This window comes from Lichenostomus cassidix, chromosome 10 (genome assembly GCF_008360975.1).
Source record: "Lichenostomus cassidix isolate B80296 chromosome 10, HeHo_3.0, whole genome shotgun sequence".
In the NCBI taxonomy this organism is placed as follows: domain Eukaryota; kingdom Metazoa; phylum Chordata; class Aves; order Passeriformes; family Meliphagidae; genus Lichenostomus; species Lichenostomus cassidix.
Window position 1 is genome coordinate 6,689,349 of NC_139491.1, and position 17,630 is coordinate 6,706,978.

The 17,630-nt window shown below is 41.2% G+C and overlaps 1 protein-coding gene across 4 annotated transcripts in view; it reads left to right on the top strand.

Moving 5' to 3' along the window:
* Positions 1 to 17,630, top strand: part of AGBL1 (AGBL carboxypeptidase 1) — a 263,897-nt gene that overhangs the window by 64,032 nt on the left and 182,235 nt on the right. For 2 of the 4 annotated variants that reach the window (XM_085070420.1, XM_085070422.1), the window contains exons 12-17: positions 460 to 543; positions 1,602 to 1,691; positions 2,028 to 2,176; positions 5,417 to 5,504; positions 11,072 to 11,216; positions 14,641 to 14,794. In XM_085070420.1, coding sequence (XP_084926546.1) covers positions 460 to 543; positions 1,602 to 1,691; positions 2,028 to 2,176; positions 5,417 to 5,504; positions 11,072 to 11,216; positions 14,641 to 14,794 — 710 coding nt within the window. The remainder of the gene's footprint in view (positions 1 to 459; positions 544 to 1,601; positions 1,692 to 2,027; positions 2,177 to 5,416; positions 5,505 to 11,071; positions 11,217 to 14,640; positions 14,795 to 17,630) is intronic. The other 2 variants (XM_085070421.1, XM_085070423.1) reach the window with 1 other exon arrangement.

The window sequence follows — 17,630 nt, forward strand, 5'->3', positions numbered from 1 at the left end:
AAATCTGGTATTCCACATTTGATCATCGTCAGAGATCAGGGAAGCTCTGTTTAATAATGAGTAGAAATCAGCTTGACTTAGAGTCAATATTCACTATGAATCAGACTAGTAGGTTTATAAGTTACGGCAGATATTTCCTCACAGGGCAAGACTGGCCACTTGGGGCTTGGAATTGACTGGGAAGAACTGGGGATAAATCAAATTTGACATAATACTGTAGTGAATAAAGTATTCACAGAAATAGTCATTTAACCCAAAAGGCGTCTCGTTGTAGTAGGGATGGAGCAGAAGTGTTCCCACGATTAGAAAAAAGTTCAACAGGAATTAGCACATGGAAGTCCTTTCTTGCCAGTCCTTAAAAATAATTTCCTAAAATTCTTTCTTCTAGAAGATTATGCTGTATCAAGATTTCGCACAACATCATTACAATTTGCTGATTTGCTGCTTTCTTTTCCCTAGGGACAAAGTCCTTGAGGATGTTCGCCGCCTAATCCAGCCGGGGGATGTGATAGGAAGGACTGTGTTTGATTTAGATGATCCCAGGTGGGTCACTAAAACTGAGTGCTGCAACCAGGGACTCTGTCAGTGCTGCCAGTGAGCTCAGTTTACCTGATCAGCTCAGATAAAGGCAAAGATGTAACACAGGAGGTAAAGTTCTAGCAGAGAAAATATCCAGGAGGAGTAGATTCCTTGTAGGTGACTCCAGGGAAAGGATTTGTTGTGGAAGTTGCTGGAGCAGGAGAGCATCCAAACTTTTAGACAAGAACAAGAAAATCCATACATCAAAGGGACTGTAGGTTGTCCCTGGATATGTCTGCACTTCTTGCAGTGATTTGGAACAGAGATGTGAAGAATGGTGCTGGGAATTGTACTTAAAAATCCAGTTTTTCCACCCCCTGAAGCAGCATTTCCCACTGAGTGTCTGCACAACCAGTGTCACAGGTTGTAGATGCAGGCTGTTGCATAAATGTGACATTCATGCAGCACTTCTGGAAAAAACCCAAACATCTGGCCTTGTGAGCTGCTTTAAGTGCTCAGCTATGGTCTGTGAGAAGATGTAGCACAGGGCTACATCTTTTGATGTAGTTGAGAGGGTCCCAAATTTGAAGAAATTGCATTCAGAGGAAGGGTGAGGGACTTGGAGAACATTATTTGGAGTAAAAAAGAGGTAAAAGTTCAGGAAGGAGAAAGTTATGAAGTTGCTTAAGATTAATTTAAGGGTTTCTAAGCAGTTGGAGAAGGAAATGATATAGATGAGGGAAGAGTAAATATATAGTACTTGTATGAATTGCCCTCCTGCAGTTAATGAAATAATAGGAATAGTCCTGTGGGAAAGTAACTGGAATAAAGGAAGCAAACGTGGACAGTGACAAAAGAGAGTACTGGGAAAAGGAAAGATGTGAGTTAGAATTACCAAGCATGAGTAGAGAGAAAAGCTGCATCAGATAGGAAGATTATGGATTTGTTCACCTCTTCCTACTTCCCTGGGTCTTGCTTATCAAAAAAAAAAAAAAGTTAAAGCTTATTTTAGCATGCAAAAGGTGCTGGAGAAGGCTTGTCTGTGAAGAGCTGGCTACAGATGTCCTTGCTTTGCTTTACAGCAGTTGTTCAAGCCCAGGTGCTCCAGGCTGTCTGACATTTTTCTCCAAGTTTGAGTCGGGAAACCTTCGGAAAGCGATCCAAGTGCGTGAGTAAGTACCCCTGCAGCAGAGGTGTGCCAGCCTGCCTTCTGCTGGGACCACTCTGGGGAATGGTGGCCTTCTGGGTTTGGAAAGAGCCAGCCAGGGAAGCAGGTTAGATGATATGGAGATTATTATGCCTTCTAACACCTGGAGATGTCATGGAAGAAACAGGAGTAAGAAAACAGAGCTCAAAATGTTTTGACTATTATTGTAATGTGATTATTTGATGGTGTTTGATGGTGATGCTCACAAAATATCAATCAGTTTGACTGTACAGGCTGCTGTCAGCATGTGCAGTGGCAGGCAGGAGGTGTTCATGGCCACTGCTCTCATTTTTCTTTCCAGGTATGAGTATGACCTAATGATGAATGCAGATGTGAACAGCAACCAGCATCACCAGTGGTTCTACTTCGAGGTCCAGGACATGAAGGCAACAGTTCCCTATCGCTTCAACATCATCAACTGTGAGAAGTTCAACAGCCAGTTTAATTATGGTATGAGCCTTTGGGGAATTGGGGTAGCCTTCTCTTCACGAGAATAACTTTTTAAAGCCATAAAGGTTTCAAACTCTTCATGTCTGTAAGAGAGACTGTAAATTCAATCTTATCTGCCCCAAAATCCACTAAAAAAGTCACTTTAGATTTGTCAAAGAACCTTTGTCTATCCTCAGGAGGACTGAGGAGTAAGCTGAATATTGAGACCTGGGAGAGAGGATTTGTGGGGGGAAATAAATGTCACTGCTGTGTTTGTAGATCAGAATTGAGGAAGAATGACACCAGGGTTGGGAGAGCTGGGGGGAAAAGACAATCTGTTGGAACTGAATGAGCAGCACGGGATTGGAAAGTGCTTCTAAGATTTAAGTAAATGTGATAATCCCCAAACAAATATTCATGATTATTTGGCTTTATCTAGTAAGACATCTTCAGACCTTACTGAAATTTCTGTTGATATTAATGATAAAAAATTCTGCTCCTTGCGGTCTTTGAGCTCCTGTCATGGTTCAGGGGGAAGGCAGCATTGCTCAGAAACAGGCAAGGCAAATCCCAGCTTTCAATACCCATTTTAGAAGAGAAATTATTTCTTCTGCAAGGAGACTGTGGATTGAATTCTTAGCTGGTATAGGCTGGGTTTTTTTTGGTTTGTTTCCATGGAGCTCTGTTAATTTACACCAGCTCAAGACCTGCCTCAGAATCTTTAATAAGTCCATAATATTAGACTTTGCATTCCTCTGAAGCCCTGTGGCTACAGCCTTTAGCATCACCAGGACAACTCTCTCAGGATCAATGTAGCTGTAACAAACAGCATCAGGAGCTGGAATCATTGTCACTTGTATGTGAAACTGCCTGGATGAGTGACATGATGAATTATAAGGCATTTACTCTTTAACCCCAAGGGCTGAAGTTCAAGTATTCATACAGATCTCAATTGAAAATGATTTTTTTTTTTTGGTCATTTTATATTGTTTACCTGAATTACCAAACAATTCAGGGTGTTGAGTCTGGTAGAAGCCTGAAAATGAAGGATGTTTGTTGATGTCCTATTTTAAACCACGATACAACCCTTGATGCAGTCCCTAGTTCCTTCACAGCCAAAGATTCAGGCAATTATTGGTGGAAGGTTGTTTGTTATCTGCTAGTCTGGCTGTTGTCAGCATTTATAATCTCATTTTGTGTACCTGAAATTGTACATGACTCACATGTTCAAGCATGCAATGAAAAATATATTTGGAAGAGAAATGTGAAAATACCATCTGGAGTAAGGAGGGAGGCTAAGCCGTGGCTCACTTTTGGATGGCTTCTTCGTGGGATTGGCTATTAAACAATTCCTCTGTGGGTTCCTTCTGCTGCTCCAGCTTTCCTGGCTTGGCTGAGCGAGGCTCACTGCCCCTTCCAGCACATGCATAACATTTACACAGAGCATGGTAAGAGATGCTGTTTGTTTGTCACATTCCCTCTGCACTTCCCTGGCCTAATGCCCACACTCTGAGATTAAAAAGCCTCCAGTTGTGATGTAGAGCCAAAGTGCCCTGGGTGGCAATTCTTTACAGCTCCTGGTTACTTGTCTGGTTTGATTTTTCCCTTTTGCTCTTGGTTAGATGGCACTGTTTGACTTTCAAATCAGCAAAAAGGATATTTAATGAAATAATTGTGGCCAGGAGCAGAGCTAGATAGGAGATGCAGCCTCAACCTCTCTCCTTCCCCCTTTTTCACTGACTTTCTCTACCATGGGAAATTATGGGATTTCATCAGAACCCTGATTTCAGTTTGTTTTCTAAAACTGAACATTTCCACAGGGGAAGTAAAAAGGAGAAACTGAATTTTTTTAATTAAAATGAGATGGCAGACTGTATCAACCATTGCTCTCAGACAGTTTCATGTATGAGTCCTTTAGACTCATAAAGAAAGGCAGGAGGTGGCATTTGGGATGTTGAGACCCCTGCAGATACTGAGCCCCACATCCCCTCTCTGATGAAGTGGGTATCTGGACAGGCCTGTGGCTCTCAAAATCCGTGGTGGCCATGTCCTGGAAGCAAACACAAAATTGCTTTTTGTACATAACTCTCTGCACTGTTTCAGGAAACAGCAATATAGAGGTTCCTCCTGGCTGTGGTGAGTTAGTGCTGCCCCACAGCACAGCCAAAGGTGAGCTGCAAAGGCATTGCTGCTGATCCTTCCTGCCTCCAGCAGTGCTGGGGAGTTTCACACAAAAACCCAAAGGAAGAAGGGAACTGAATAGCTGCTAATGGAAACATGTCATCAGTATTAATGATTTTCAAGCATCACCTCCCCCCAGCACAAGAACAGCCAAGAGAAGGCTCAGGAGGCAACTTATCAACATGCAGAAATACTTGGGAGGGCATTTTTCTCTTTTTAAATGTGCTCTCCCAGCAGTGCTGCCAGCATCACTGCTGGGCTCAGCTGTGGCTGTGCTGGGTCCCCTGGAGCTGCTGCCAGGACCTGGCCAGGGACATCCACCCTGTGCAGAGAGCTCTGCTGGGCAGGGCAGGGCAGCATCCTCACCCTGCCTGAAAGAGCAGGCAGGTGTGAACAGCAAAGGAATTTGAGACAAAAATTCCCTGCAGATGGGCAGGCTTTGTGGAGCTGCGAGCAATGGATGTGCAGCTCAGATCAGAGGAAGGCTCACCCCTCAGGGCGTGAAATGGTAATATTTTGGAGGTCAGGAAGAAGTCATGCTCTGGGATGATGCAGTACAAAGATGGATGCTATTGTTATCAGCATTCATGACACAGAGGTGTTATTTAGGTCTAATAGGAAGTTAAAAACCTTCTTCTGGATTTGCTTGCTATTTTCTGAAGGCAGGGTGCTGGATGCACCACAGATCTCTGATGCTGTGGTAGGATTAAGAGTTCAATAATAGTGCAGCCAAGCATAAAATATTGGACTAACCAAGTTACTGATCTTGTTGATGCCTTGATTCGTATTATTTTCTTTCCCTTCCTCTGTTTGTAAACAAAATGGTTTCCTAAGGCCAGAAGAATAATTTATTTTTCAGTAAACTCCATCAAGCTCATGTCTTCTGGAGGGGCTTTTTGTACAGACATGGCTGTCTCAGAACAAAACACAGGCCTTTGGGAATGCATTTATGGTGCACAAACTATCAGCAGAGAGAGCACTGATAAAATAATGATGCTTCTTGTTTAGCCTTTTCCTTCCTACTCCTGTCTTTTCCAGCCAGGGCAGTCATGTCACCTGCAGGTTTCTCATTTTCTGCAGGCATGCAGCTGGTGATGTACTCGGTGAGGGAAGCTCTGCAGGGCAGACCTCGCTGGATCCGCGCAGGCCAGGACATCTGCTACTACAAGTAAGTGCGCTTCTGGGGAGTAATTTGGGCTTTCTTTCTCCACTGTTTCGCTCCTGTTAACTCTCTCAGTGTCAGGAACCTCTCACCACCAGAGCTCTCTATGTTAAATGTCTCAAAATTGGTGCTGGCTCAATGTGTTGTGTGCTTCCACTCTCAGAAAAGAGCTACAAGGGAGATATCGCTGTTAGAAGACACAGGAGAAAAAGGGAATATGGAGAATTCTCTTCCCCAGGAGGAGGGAGAAGGAAAGGGAATGAGGATTACTCAAACCTTTGTGATTCAGCCAGGAATAGAAGGAAGCTTAACCCAAGTAGTGTAGGTGGCTTTTTCCTCTGTCTGGGAAGAAAAGAACTGGATAGGATCATTGTTTTCCTCTTGTATATGCTGACTTTTTTAAGAGCTGAGGAGCTAAAGAAAGGGTTGGGTATACAACAGTGCTGTAAAGGAATCTTGACAAGCTCAGTGCTGATATTTGTGCAAATTCCCTGTTTCAGGCTGCTTTTGCAGTGTACCAGAGCCTCAGAAGAAAATTCCACGAGTTCCCAATTTCTGTTGTAATTTTTCTTCGGGGGGTGATGGGGATAGAGTGGGGAGGGGCTGAAGGCACAGATTATCCTCTCTCAACCTAGCATCTGGCTACAGCAATTTGAGTAGCTATTTTATTTTGTTTCAAGTATACTTGGTGCACCTGACCTCAACCTTTTCTACCTCAAGAGCTCCCATACTGTGGTGCAGTGGCTTCCCTTTTTTACATGCCCGTAATCCCTGACTTCTCTGAGTATGGGATTCTGGTTGGGCAGACTTTTCATGCTGAATACCATTGCAGTGGCTTCCCATGTCATTAACAAGGCAGCTATTGTGCAGTGATTAAACAGCAGCTGACTTCCAAGATTAAGCCATGATTGTGCAATTAAGCCTGTAATCAGATTCCTGTTCAGAATATATGAGAGAATAGTTTTATTGATTTGGAATATTCTGTGTTTTCTGGCTGTACATTGAATTATATGTCAACATAATCATTTAGGATAACTACTTGTTTTCTCTCATTTACCACGTGTTCCTGCTTCTCACATATTTTTGTATACACAAGAATGTGCATGCATACACATAAATACATTTTCACCACTACAGAAACGCTAATATTTTTATTTCAGTGATTATAAAAGATTCCCAGTCACAAGAAGTTGTAAGGGGGAGGAATGTGAAAATAGTGTGTTTGAGGCTGCTCAGGCTTTGTTTCAGAACAGGAGGAGATGGGATTGCTACAGCAATATCTCACTGCCAGTATTTTGAAGAAAGAGCTCCCTTCAGTTCCATTCACCCTGGTCTCAGGTATCCTAATGTAGGGCTGCACATTTTGAAGGGAACATCATTAACAGGAGTTATTAACAAACCAGGAAATACTAATAAATATGGAAAGAGAGTGATATACTTTCAGAAATACAGAAGGAACCCAAGGATGCCCTTAACTGCTTTTGCAGCAGAGCCTTGACTGAGAGACACCTCTGAAGTGAAGGACAGGGGAGGAAAAGCTCATTGGTGAGATGTCTGTGTGGAGCAGGCTGGCTGATCTTTGACATTCATCTTCCCTGAAGATGGGGTAGTTCACTCATAAAGATGAATGTTGTGGCACAGCTGTGTCACTGTGTTCCTTTCTCATATGTCTCACAAGAGTTTTTCTGTTATGGAGAATATTAGCAGAGCTCTTGTCAAAAAGTAGCTGAGTGACACTCCTGCTCTATTTTATTGCCTCTCTATGAAGTGACAGGATACACCCATGATAAACAGTTGCAGTTACAATAAGATCATCTAATTCTCTTCCTGTCTTGGCAGCTTTTATGCACTGAATAATATTCCTTTCTGGCAAATTATTTAGGGAACAATGGCAGCTGAGTGTTGAATTGGTGACAATGTGCTTGTGCCTTTGGTTTCATGGCTCATTCTAAGCGCATTATCTAACCTCCAGCTTTTTCAGACAATAGTCAGTTCAGATAGTAATGAGGTACATGGAGTGTTTTGTTCTCACATCACCACTAAAAACTTGGCTGTTTAGTGATCATAACAATGTCAGAACTAGGTCTTCCCTTTTCAGCATCTTTATAATCACATTAGATGAAATAAACATCATAACATTAGCAGGTCACCTCTCAGCTCTAATGATGTCTGTGAGAGGGTGAGACATCAGTCTCACTCTGAGAACACCTGGCCTTTGCAATACAAATGAACACCTTAATGGCAGAATGGCTGGGGGAATATTCTGCTCCAGCTGGGATTCTGCCTGAAATCTTGACAACAAAAATACCTTATCATGGATTTGGCCCTTGACAAGGAAGTTGTGTTGTGCATTTTGCACTTTCTAATGTGGCAGAGCCTGGAATGTCAGCCATGCCCAGTAAATTGTTAAATACTGCTTTTTATGGTATGAACCAGGGTGTTACTAAAGCATCTTGCACTTAATCACAACACTTAAAGATGTAAGGAGGTTAAGACATGGAAAATGAGGACACCAAACTCCAGGCTGGAAGTATTTTGGACCAAGGGAATACCTTAGCAGATTAGACATGATAAACAGCTTGCTTTCCATTTGAACTCTGCAGTGGCCCAGAAGTCTGGGATATTGATACTTTCCCTGGCCATTTTACTCTAAGCTGAAAATGCCATATTCCATCACCTAACAGTGCTTTTTACAGTACTAAATGCTGCAGATAGGAAGTCTAAAGATCAGATGGCCAAGAGCTCTTGTTCCTGAATTGCCTGGTGCTTTTGAATTCCTCAGTTACAACCCAGCTCCTTTCCTGCCTGCATCTTTGTCCAAGTTGCTTCACCTGTCTATGTCTGTTTCCCCACCTACAAAGGGTGGAAAATTAGAGTCACTTATCTGCCACCCAAAGAATGGAATAGATAAATGGGGAAGCATGTTTTAATTAGAAAGTGTTTGCAAAGATTTTTTAAGCTCGGAAAATTATCTTGCAGAGTAAAAGATAAGTAGTATTATAATTATTATTAATTAACTCTTCATCTCTGCTATGCTGGAAATATAATACTTGTGCATTTTTTTTCTGAAGGAGAGCAGCAAGTAAAGTGATTTCACTACTGAAAGGCACAATAGATACAGCTTGCATGTTCATTGAGGAAACCACACTTTGGTCTCTATTTTCCCTTTCCAATAACCAGTATGTCAATTTCTAGAAAGCATGAGAGACTTTCAACATCTTTTTGAAAGAGAAGAAAAATAAGGTAGTGGGGACCAGATGTTGCCAGGGTCTCTTTTCCTTTTCCTTGCTTGTTACTTTAGGCTCCATGCTGATATGGTAGGGTGTTGTGATGAAAAAGTGGTGAGGAACTAAAAAACATCAATCTGGTGGAGGAAAAAGGAAGCAATAGAGCTATTTTGGCTTGACAGCAGTAGGAGGAGAGGGAGGCACAGAGGAAAAAATGTTATTTTTTTTAGGTTTCTTTTAAAAATATTCAGAGCTACTGCTTTGTGTGATGGATTGTGAGGAGACTGGATTATATGCAGTAAAAGTACCTGATCATTTACACTGCTTACGCACAGGAGGTTTTTCTTCCTAATGCGTGAGTGAAGAATATTGAAGCCTCCCAAAGTCCCCTGTAAACTTCCAGTTACTCCCACAGAGTTTGCTATAGATTGAAGCAGGTGTCAAGAAGAGATTCAGAAGTCTGGAAATGTCTTTCCTGGGTGGGTAGCTAGGTGGAACAGCTACCCAAGAACATCAGAACAAGGATGAAATGTGCTGGGAGAAGCCTTTACTCTGGAGTATCAGGGAAGGGTGGGAATAATGTCTGTGTGAGATATTTAGGGAGTTTCTGCCTGCAAAAACCTGCTTCCCCCCATACCTCTAACTACAAAACAGTGAATTTGCAGGGGAGGGCTTGGAAGAACTCAGCACTTTGTGACCACTCTTTATGAATAAGGTGATCTAACCTTCCAAGTGATAATGAGTATAATAGAGGCCATGGAGATGAGCATTTTCTTTCTGCACTATGCAGGAAATGGTTCTTAATTATCCTTCATTGTCAAAATTAACAGGAACTGTAATAAATGTCATTGTTCTGACTTAAAAAAACCCCCCCCAGACTTTAACCCTTGATCCACCGAAATATACATCTAAATGCTAAGTACATTTAGATGTATTTAGTTTCTATATTTGTGGTTTATTTAGTTTTTTCTCTCTTTGTCTGATATTAGGGTGCTTTATTTTCAAAGGAAATGTTGGAGTAAAGAGTTCAGCTGAGAGCAAAATCATAGGTTTTTCAGGTTGCCAGTGTGACTCAGTGTTCCTGTACTATCTATTGATCCAGTTGGTATCACTCACCCCACATGTTTCTAACTATTGAATTCAAGTGAAAACCTAGCAGCATTGTATTGTGTCTCCTCTATGAAAAAGAGCTGATTATTTTGGAGAATTTGACAAGAATAATTATCTTTTCTCTCCACCCCTTTGAATAAAAATGAACAGCAGCAAAATAAACTAGTATTGTAGAACTCAGGAGCTGAAATTGCATCTTTTGGTTGCCTCTTCTATTTTGCATTTTAATGCAACATTGATGATAACATTTGTCAAAGAAACCTCAGAGTCCTTCAGAATCAGAAGGTTTGGCAACAGCATAATTGGTGCAATGTGGGAAAAATATTGTTTGAAATGTACTTATAGATGCAATTTGCTCTGAGGCTTCTCCCTAAAGTGCATGATTTGTCACTTCATCTCTGCTGAAAGAAAACTTTCCTACTCTGCCTGAAGTCATCTCTCCATCAGAGTAAGTCTCCTGCAAGAGATCAGGTCCTGACACTAGACTGAGAAGCTTGCTATGAGTCAGCTCCCCAGTTTTTAGGGAGCAGCTGGTCCTCTCTGCTCCCTGAGGGGGAGATGCTTGAGTCTTCAAAAAAGAGGAATACAAAGAGGAATTTTTGGGTAGGTCACAACTGGTAAATCTGTATGAAATCACTTTATTCATGTCCACTCTCTACCCAAACCCACCCTCCTCTTCTTCCTACTCAGCAAAGTGCCTTTGCAGTACCTGACATATTTTTATGTATGTCCTATTTATTATTTATTTTTATTCCTGAAATACCATTTTTCTTCCTGTGGTGGAACTGAATAGTTGGTTTAGTAGGGTATTCTTATTTTCTGAATCTCCAGGCTTTTTGCAGAATATTTTCCCATGGCATTGTTCAGGGCTGTGAATAGGAACTTGCATCTCTGAGCAAGATAATGTGGATATCTGAAGAAATACAGTAGTGTTAGCTGAATGCATAGTTTAAATATGTCTGGACTCTGCTATATGAGCTACTATTAGCTGACTGCTTCTTTATTTGCATCTTCACAGAATGAAATGTGAATGGATGTTATTTTCCTAGGAAAGTGCTCCCATCCCTCAGCAGCATGTGACTGACTGTGCCACGTGCAGTTCTTCCTCCTAACTCCCTGCTGAGCTTTGTCCTGCTGTGTGGGTGCTTCTCTGAATGCTTATTTTTCTCATGGCTGCTTCAAATGCACATCTAGGAGTGAAAAGCATTTACTTTCCTCCTCTTTCTCTTCTTCCAGAAACCACTACCGGTGCAGTGCAGCTGCAGCAGGAGGCATGAGGAGAAGGTTCTACTACACACTCAGCTTCAGCATCAAGTTCCCTCACAAAGATGATGTCTGCTACCTGGCCTACCATTACCCCTACACCTACTCCACGATGATGGTAATGCTGACATGCCCAGCTAGATGAGATAGTGGCACTGACAGGTTGGAGCTGCTTGGGGGTGTGTAGGTTTTGAGATGACAGAGGATTGTTTTCACACCTCCCTCATCCCTGGAATTGTTCAAGGCCATGTTGGATGGGGCTTGGAGAACCCTGGTCTAGTGGAAGGTGTCCCTGCCCGTGGCAGTGGGGTTGGAATGAGATGGTCTTTAAGGTCCCTTCCCACTGAAACCACTCTGGGATCATGATGGTGTTATTGCCTTGTTTACAGCTGCAGCCCCTGCCAGCCCTAAAGCTGTAGGAGAAAAGAAATTTCTCTGTGGAATAAGCTGAGTACAAGCTATTAGTGCTTTTACTACTCATAACACAGACCAAAGGTGTCTTCATTCACTTAGGGCTGAAGGATCCTCCTCCTGAAGGTCTGGGAAGCAGGGGGCTTAACCTAATGATAGCTCAGATGTGCTGCCTGATCCTCCTCCTGCCAGGAGATAACAGCTCAGTTTTCAGAGCTGCATCCAGCATCACCAGGCTGCTGGACTTCATCTGATGCTTTACCAGCTCTTTCCTCAGTGCCAGCTGGAGTGTCAGTAGGAATTTGTGACACTCCCACCAGTGCTGTCAGTACAGAAACTAAAAGAATACAAGTCCAAAGCAGAAATTTAATTATTGAGTTGTACCAAGTTTGTTTGCTGGGGATGGGTTTGTCTTCCACAGCCTTTTCTTGCTAGGGTGGATGGTAAGGGAATTTTCTGGGAAATGCACCCAATGTGCTTTCTCTGTAATTGATGAAGGAAAGCCCAGGGTCTGAGAGGACAGTAGGATGAAAGAAAGGAAATTAATTGCTCTGGAAGTAGATTTGCTTTGTTGCTAAAGATAAGATGTTACTGCAAATGAAACCACATAGTTCCAGCAGATCAGTTTCCTTTCCTTCTCACCTCAGTTTCCATTATCAAGAAAGTCTTTTGTCAACTGTTTTGCATCCCATCATAGACATTCAAAGAAGCTGCTTCCAATATTTGGGAGAAGGCCAGTCAAGCCTTCAGTCCAAAACATGTCTGTCAGCTCACTTCTCATTGGTACCTCACCAGTTACTCCTAAAATTCCATGAGGAAGAATGGATGCTGCAGTGGTGGGGTTTGGCCTTTAGCCTTGAAGGCTACAGCTCTACAATCTGCAGGGGAAAAAACAAATGCATTACTGAAGAATTGGCTGGACTTATTCACCACCATACTTTTGCACATAAATGCAGTGCCTCATCATTATTTTACTGTTATTGATTTCTATCTTCTGCTGGCACAAAGCAAGAGAGACTTGGAGAGTTTGTGTGCTCTGGGAATCACTGAATATCTCACCTGCTCCTGAATGAATAGAATAGAGATGAAAAAGATGGTATTCCTAGGCTTCCAGGACCTGGTCTTTAAATATTTCACTGTCTCTTCAAATAAAATGCTCATTGAAGTTAAAGGGAATTTTGCCCCAGGAAAAGTTTAAATGAACTCAGACCCAATAGGGACCATAAAGTTTGGTAAATGGGAATTATGGATGGAAAAGATTGATAGATTGTCATGTCCAGCTCTAGCCAAAGCAAAATCATTACTTCTAATAATTCTGAAAGACTCTTTGCTTGGGCTAATTTAAAATGCCAAGTGATGCACTATACGCACTTCCATTTTACTTTTATTTCCACAGTAAATAAACTAAATCAGGTTTGTGCATCTGTAGATTGCATTTTAAAGCATTAGCCCACTGGTGAAGGGGGGACTTGGGTAAACCTTGGGTAGTGGGGGTTTGGATAAAGTCAGGGTAGGGGGGACTTGGGTGAAGTGTGTTGGTTTTACATATCAATAATAAATTAAAAGTGATTATGAACCCAAGGGCTCAATTAAATACGTAGTGCTTTGGGGAAGAAGATAAACTTGTATATGGAGTTAGTAATTTGAAAATGTTTTTAAATATCATATATATTTAATGGTTATAGGCATATTTGGAGGAAATATTGCAGAATCCTATTTGAACTGGATGCACTGTGCAGTTCATTACTTCTTGTCCATTAGTAATTAAATTTCTTTTATGAACAGCAATTTATCTATTTTTACATCACAGTATTAATTGTTTTGATATCTAGCTGAAATCTCTGTGGTAGCTATACCCAATTAAGTTTCACTGGGAAGCAAGAACATAAGTAAAAGATGATATTGAGTTCTCTGTATCTCTGTGAGATTGTTAGATGCATCTAATAATTTAATTTACTTTATAGAGCTGTATTTTAATTGTTTTATAACATAGCTGACTGTGGATTTCAGTTCTGTGTTTACATGGCTCGATTTGGACGCTGGGAAAGCAGTCTGAAACACGGTGAGCTCCACGATTTGAGGAACAGAAATGAGCTGTCCTGTAAATGTTGACTGAAATTTCGCCCTGACTCATAAAGACAAACCATTACCATGTGAGGGTCACTGAGTGAATTGATGTGTTTTAATTAAAGTATTGTTAAGGCAATGCTCACTGCACCTATTCCCACCAACTGGGAGACAACTGGTGTTCCACAGCACTCAGCACCACCCCGCAGTGGCATTACTCACACTCATCCTGCCACTTACCATTTCAGTGTAAACAGAGAACTACACTTCATCTGGTGTGTGGGTGACAAGTGGCTCTGTGTCTAATGAGGCGATCGTAATTTGTTCCAAAAAGTCTTTCTTCTAAGCTGCCAGTCCTTTTTCTCAAATTTCTCAAGAAGCTGTTGTGGAGTTAAGAATTGTTTTAAAACTGTCATAAACTTTGGGGGTGGGGAGAAAAATCTCCCTTTTTAAATGACTTCTTGGAAAGACACTCTTCAAATTTCCCACTACTGACTGTACAAAATGTTGTTTCGATACAAACTTTTTGGCTGCCTCTGATATGGAGTTGTCACTGAGTTTCACTGGCATGTGCTTGACAGCTAAGCAATCAATTCTGTAAATGCTCAAAAATGGCGAGTTTTCTCATGTTGCTACAGAACGCCTATTAAAATATGAAGAGCAAATTCTTCTCTTTTGGATTTCATGTATGCATAGAAATTTTGTTACATTAATAAAAAGACCTAGAAGCTGTTCAGGCAAAATCATAGAATAGTTTGGGTTGGAAGAGACATTTAAAGGTCACCTAGTCTAGCCCCTCTGCAGCGAAAAGGGATGTCCTCAAGTAGACCATGATATAAGAATAAATAATTCTGTGCAGCTTCAGTGAACTGGGATGCATTGTGAATGACTTGTGCATATTTGTGGGATGTAAGAGGAGGTGATATTAACTGGCAGAAGAGAGGAGCTGGGAAGTTAGCAAGATATGAAATTAGTATCAATAATAATATACAGCTACTGGAATAAAATCAGGTTTTATAGACCGTGAACTCCTTTATAAATCTGCTTCCTTGCTTCTTTTTCAGTCCCATCTTGATATCCTGGAAAGAAATAGGAACCCCAAGAAGGTTTACTGGAGGCAGCAGACACTCTGCCAGACTCTAGGAGGAAATCCATGCCCATTGCTCACAATCACTGCCATGCCAGAGTCTAAAAACAGAGATGACCTGGAGCAATTCTGTAAGTCCAATGAAGCGTTAAAAAAGATGCTCGTGAGTTGTGCTCATGTCAGCAGTGACAATGACAACCTCTTTGGTGAACATGCTGATTTTCTTGTCTTTCTCGTTTTGGAAAAAGAAATATAAATACGAGGAATAGCCAATTATGATGCTCTTTAAAAATTACAGGTTTGCATGGAGGTGGGAGAAGAACTGATACCATTTTGTATTTCTAATTTCTCTTCAGTGATGTGAAACATTTGAAAAGTTCAAAATCAAATGTCTCCTACAGGAAAAAAACTGTGAAATAACTAATTCAACGAGATTGTAAAAAGAAATTTGCTATTTTATGTTCCATATTGAAATGATTTATGTATTTTGAGGTCTTGCATTTGAAAAAAAAACCTCAAGCTGAAGATAACTCATTCCCAGCTGGACCAGCTATTGAAGTGTTCTGGTGAAATTCCAGCTCCTCCAGTGTGCCCAGTAGATCCATCTGGACACAATATAGCTCTTTGCATTCTGTCTGAGACCATACTTACGATGTACTGTTTGACAGCAAATATTATAATTGCCATTTTCTATCTAGAGCTGGTTATTTTTTGTTGTGAGAGCCAAAGATTTAGACCTTCAGTGGCCTTGATGAGCAAGATTAGAATAGGCACATTTCTGTAGCCCAACAGCAAGTGATAAGAAGATTCTGATTAGTATCGCATTGGGTTAGCTTCGATTTTAGAGCCTAAATCATTATCTATTTATAGATATGTTGAATTTTTTCTGAAATCAGGAACAAGGTATACACTGCATTCTTACTTTTTTTTTTTGTCTCTTCACACATAATGCAGGTTGAGACCTTTGAGGGATTGTGAATATTGAAATTGTCTTAAGATCTTTTTGTATGTTAAATGAATAGTTTTCATTACCTCACTTAGATCCTGGGCTAAAAGTATCCAAAGAGATTGTGATATGAACCACAGTTCTCATTGCAAACTTCTTTCTAAACTGAAAGGGAGCTCTAATATAAGAGTTGGTGACAATTATTGCTATTTTTTTGTCCAGGTTTAGAGCAGAGTGACTGCAGCCATGCTGACATTACAGTGTAATCATCCAGAGCTCATACCTTTTCACTGTAATAACTTCATTACAAATTCAGCTTTTACCCTGGATTAGCAAACTTATGTCACGAACATACCTTTCTAGGTTGAAATACTAAAGTAAAATAGACAAGTGCAGGTTGGATGGGAAGTTCTATCATGCATGCGCATGCCCAGCTTTAACTGTGGATGTCCATGCCTGGCTTGAAGAGAGAATTCCTGCCTTTAAGCACTTTTGTTCCATGATAATGAGGATTCAGTGCAGAAAGGCAGTGGGTTGGAGTTGTGGAAGGGGAGGTTAGTTATCTACAGCAGCCTGTGGCAGGTGATCAGCTGGGGAAATGTTATCTGCTGACACCTCATGGCAGAAGGTCTCAAGGGGGCAACTGAAAGTAAGTTGGAATATTTTATTTGAGGGTTGGAGCCATCTGGAAGAGGCATGTGGTGAACAAGGTTGTCTGCCCAAGTGAGAAGTCCTTTCCAATGATGGTACAAAGCAAAAGCTGAGCTAATGTTTGGGTTTATCCAAGCAAGGACTTGAAGAGAGTCAGTCATACCATGAGTCAATACCCTCAACATTGGACTTTTGCTCTTTTGACTTTGACAGGACTTTCTGAGAGGTGTGTTTTGTCATAGGGAAGCAATAAAAAACCCAAAAAAACCAGTTTCTAGGAAATATTGCAATATAAATGTGACAGTGTTGGGAGGCATGGCAATTTCCTGGAGCCCGGTGCTCTCTGAGTATATTAGACTGCTTCTTGCAGTGTTAGAAGAGAGCCTGGCAGATTTTCAAAGGTCATTAACCTGTCTGCAAAGACAAGGCTTGGCTTGCTTATTCAGCACAGGTTTGCTGAAAGATTCATAAAGCATCTATGAACAATTTGGGCAGAAAATTCTTCCAAATGCTTCGGACTGTGTAATATACTGCATCTGGGTTCAAATCCCAATTATGTGGTTTAAGTCCTCTTTGTTTTCAATGGAAGTAAACATCTCCTGGTTTGTGGTAATATGTTAAGCTTGTAGTTCTCCCTGAAATGCCATAAAGTCCTGTGCCACTCAACCCTTCCTCTGAAGCCTTGCACTACAATTATTTGCAGCCTTCCTACATCTCTCCATGAACCCATGGAATTCCATCAAAACAGAACGTGTAGAAACCCCAGTTGTTAAACTGAAAAAGAAATTTTTTGGGGGGAAAGACATTGTCAAGGCAACACAGTTTCACTCAAGTTTTCAACACTGTAAAAGTAAACACCAATACTCTTAAGTAATGAAAATATTTGTTGCTTTATCAAGTGGAAGAACAGCAAGGCACCACACCATGTTTTATGCTGTGGGGATGCCTCTAGGCAAATCTGAATAATCATGTATGTGCTTATTTTGTTTGAGTAGCTTGGATAATTATGGCTTTTGGGGATGCTCTTAGTTTAATTTGTGCTGCTTTGTGGGGCTTTGATCAGCAGTTACTTCTCAGTTTCTTCATTTTGTATGACATTCCCATCTTTCTGTGAAGTGTTTTGGCTGTTGGAAGGACCTGTTTGTCAATGTTTTTCCATGCTAAAAACATAACCCAAAAGCAGCAATGTGGAGCTAAATATGAAGAGACCAAAGGGTGGAGGATTTCCCTGCAATACCTCCCATTGCTTTGTACAGTCTCCATGCATGGATATTTCAGTTTGAGAAGGAATGTGGAGCTCCTGAGAGACTTGGCACATGGATGATGAATAAAACAGCCCTTGTTTTTTTCCTTCTGGTTCTGTCCAATTC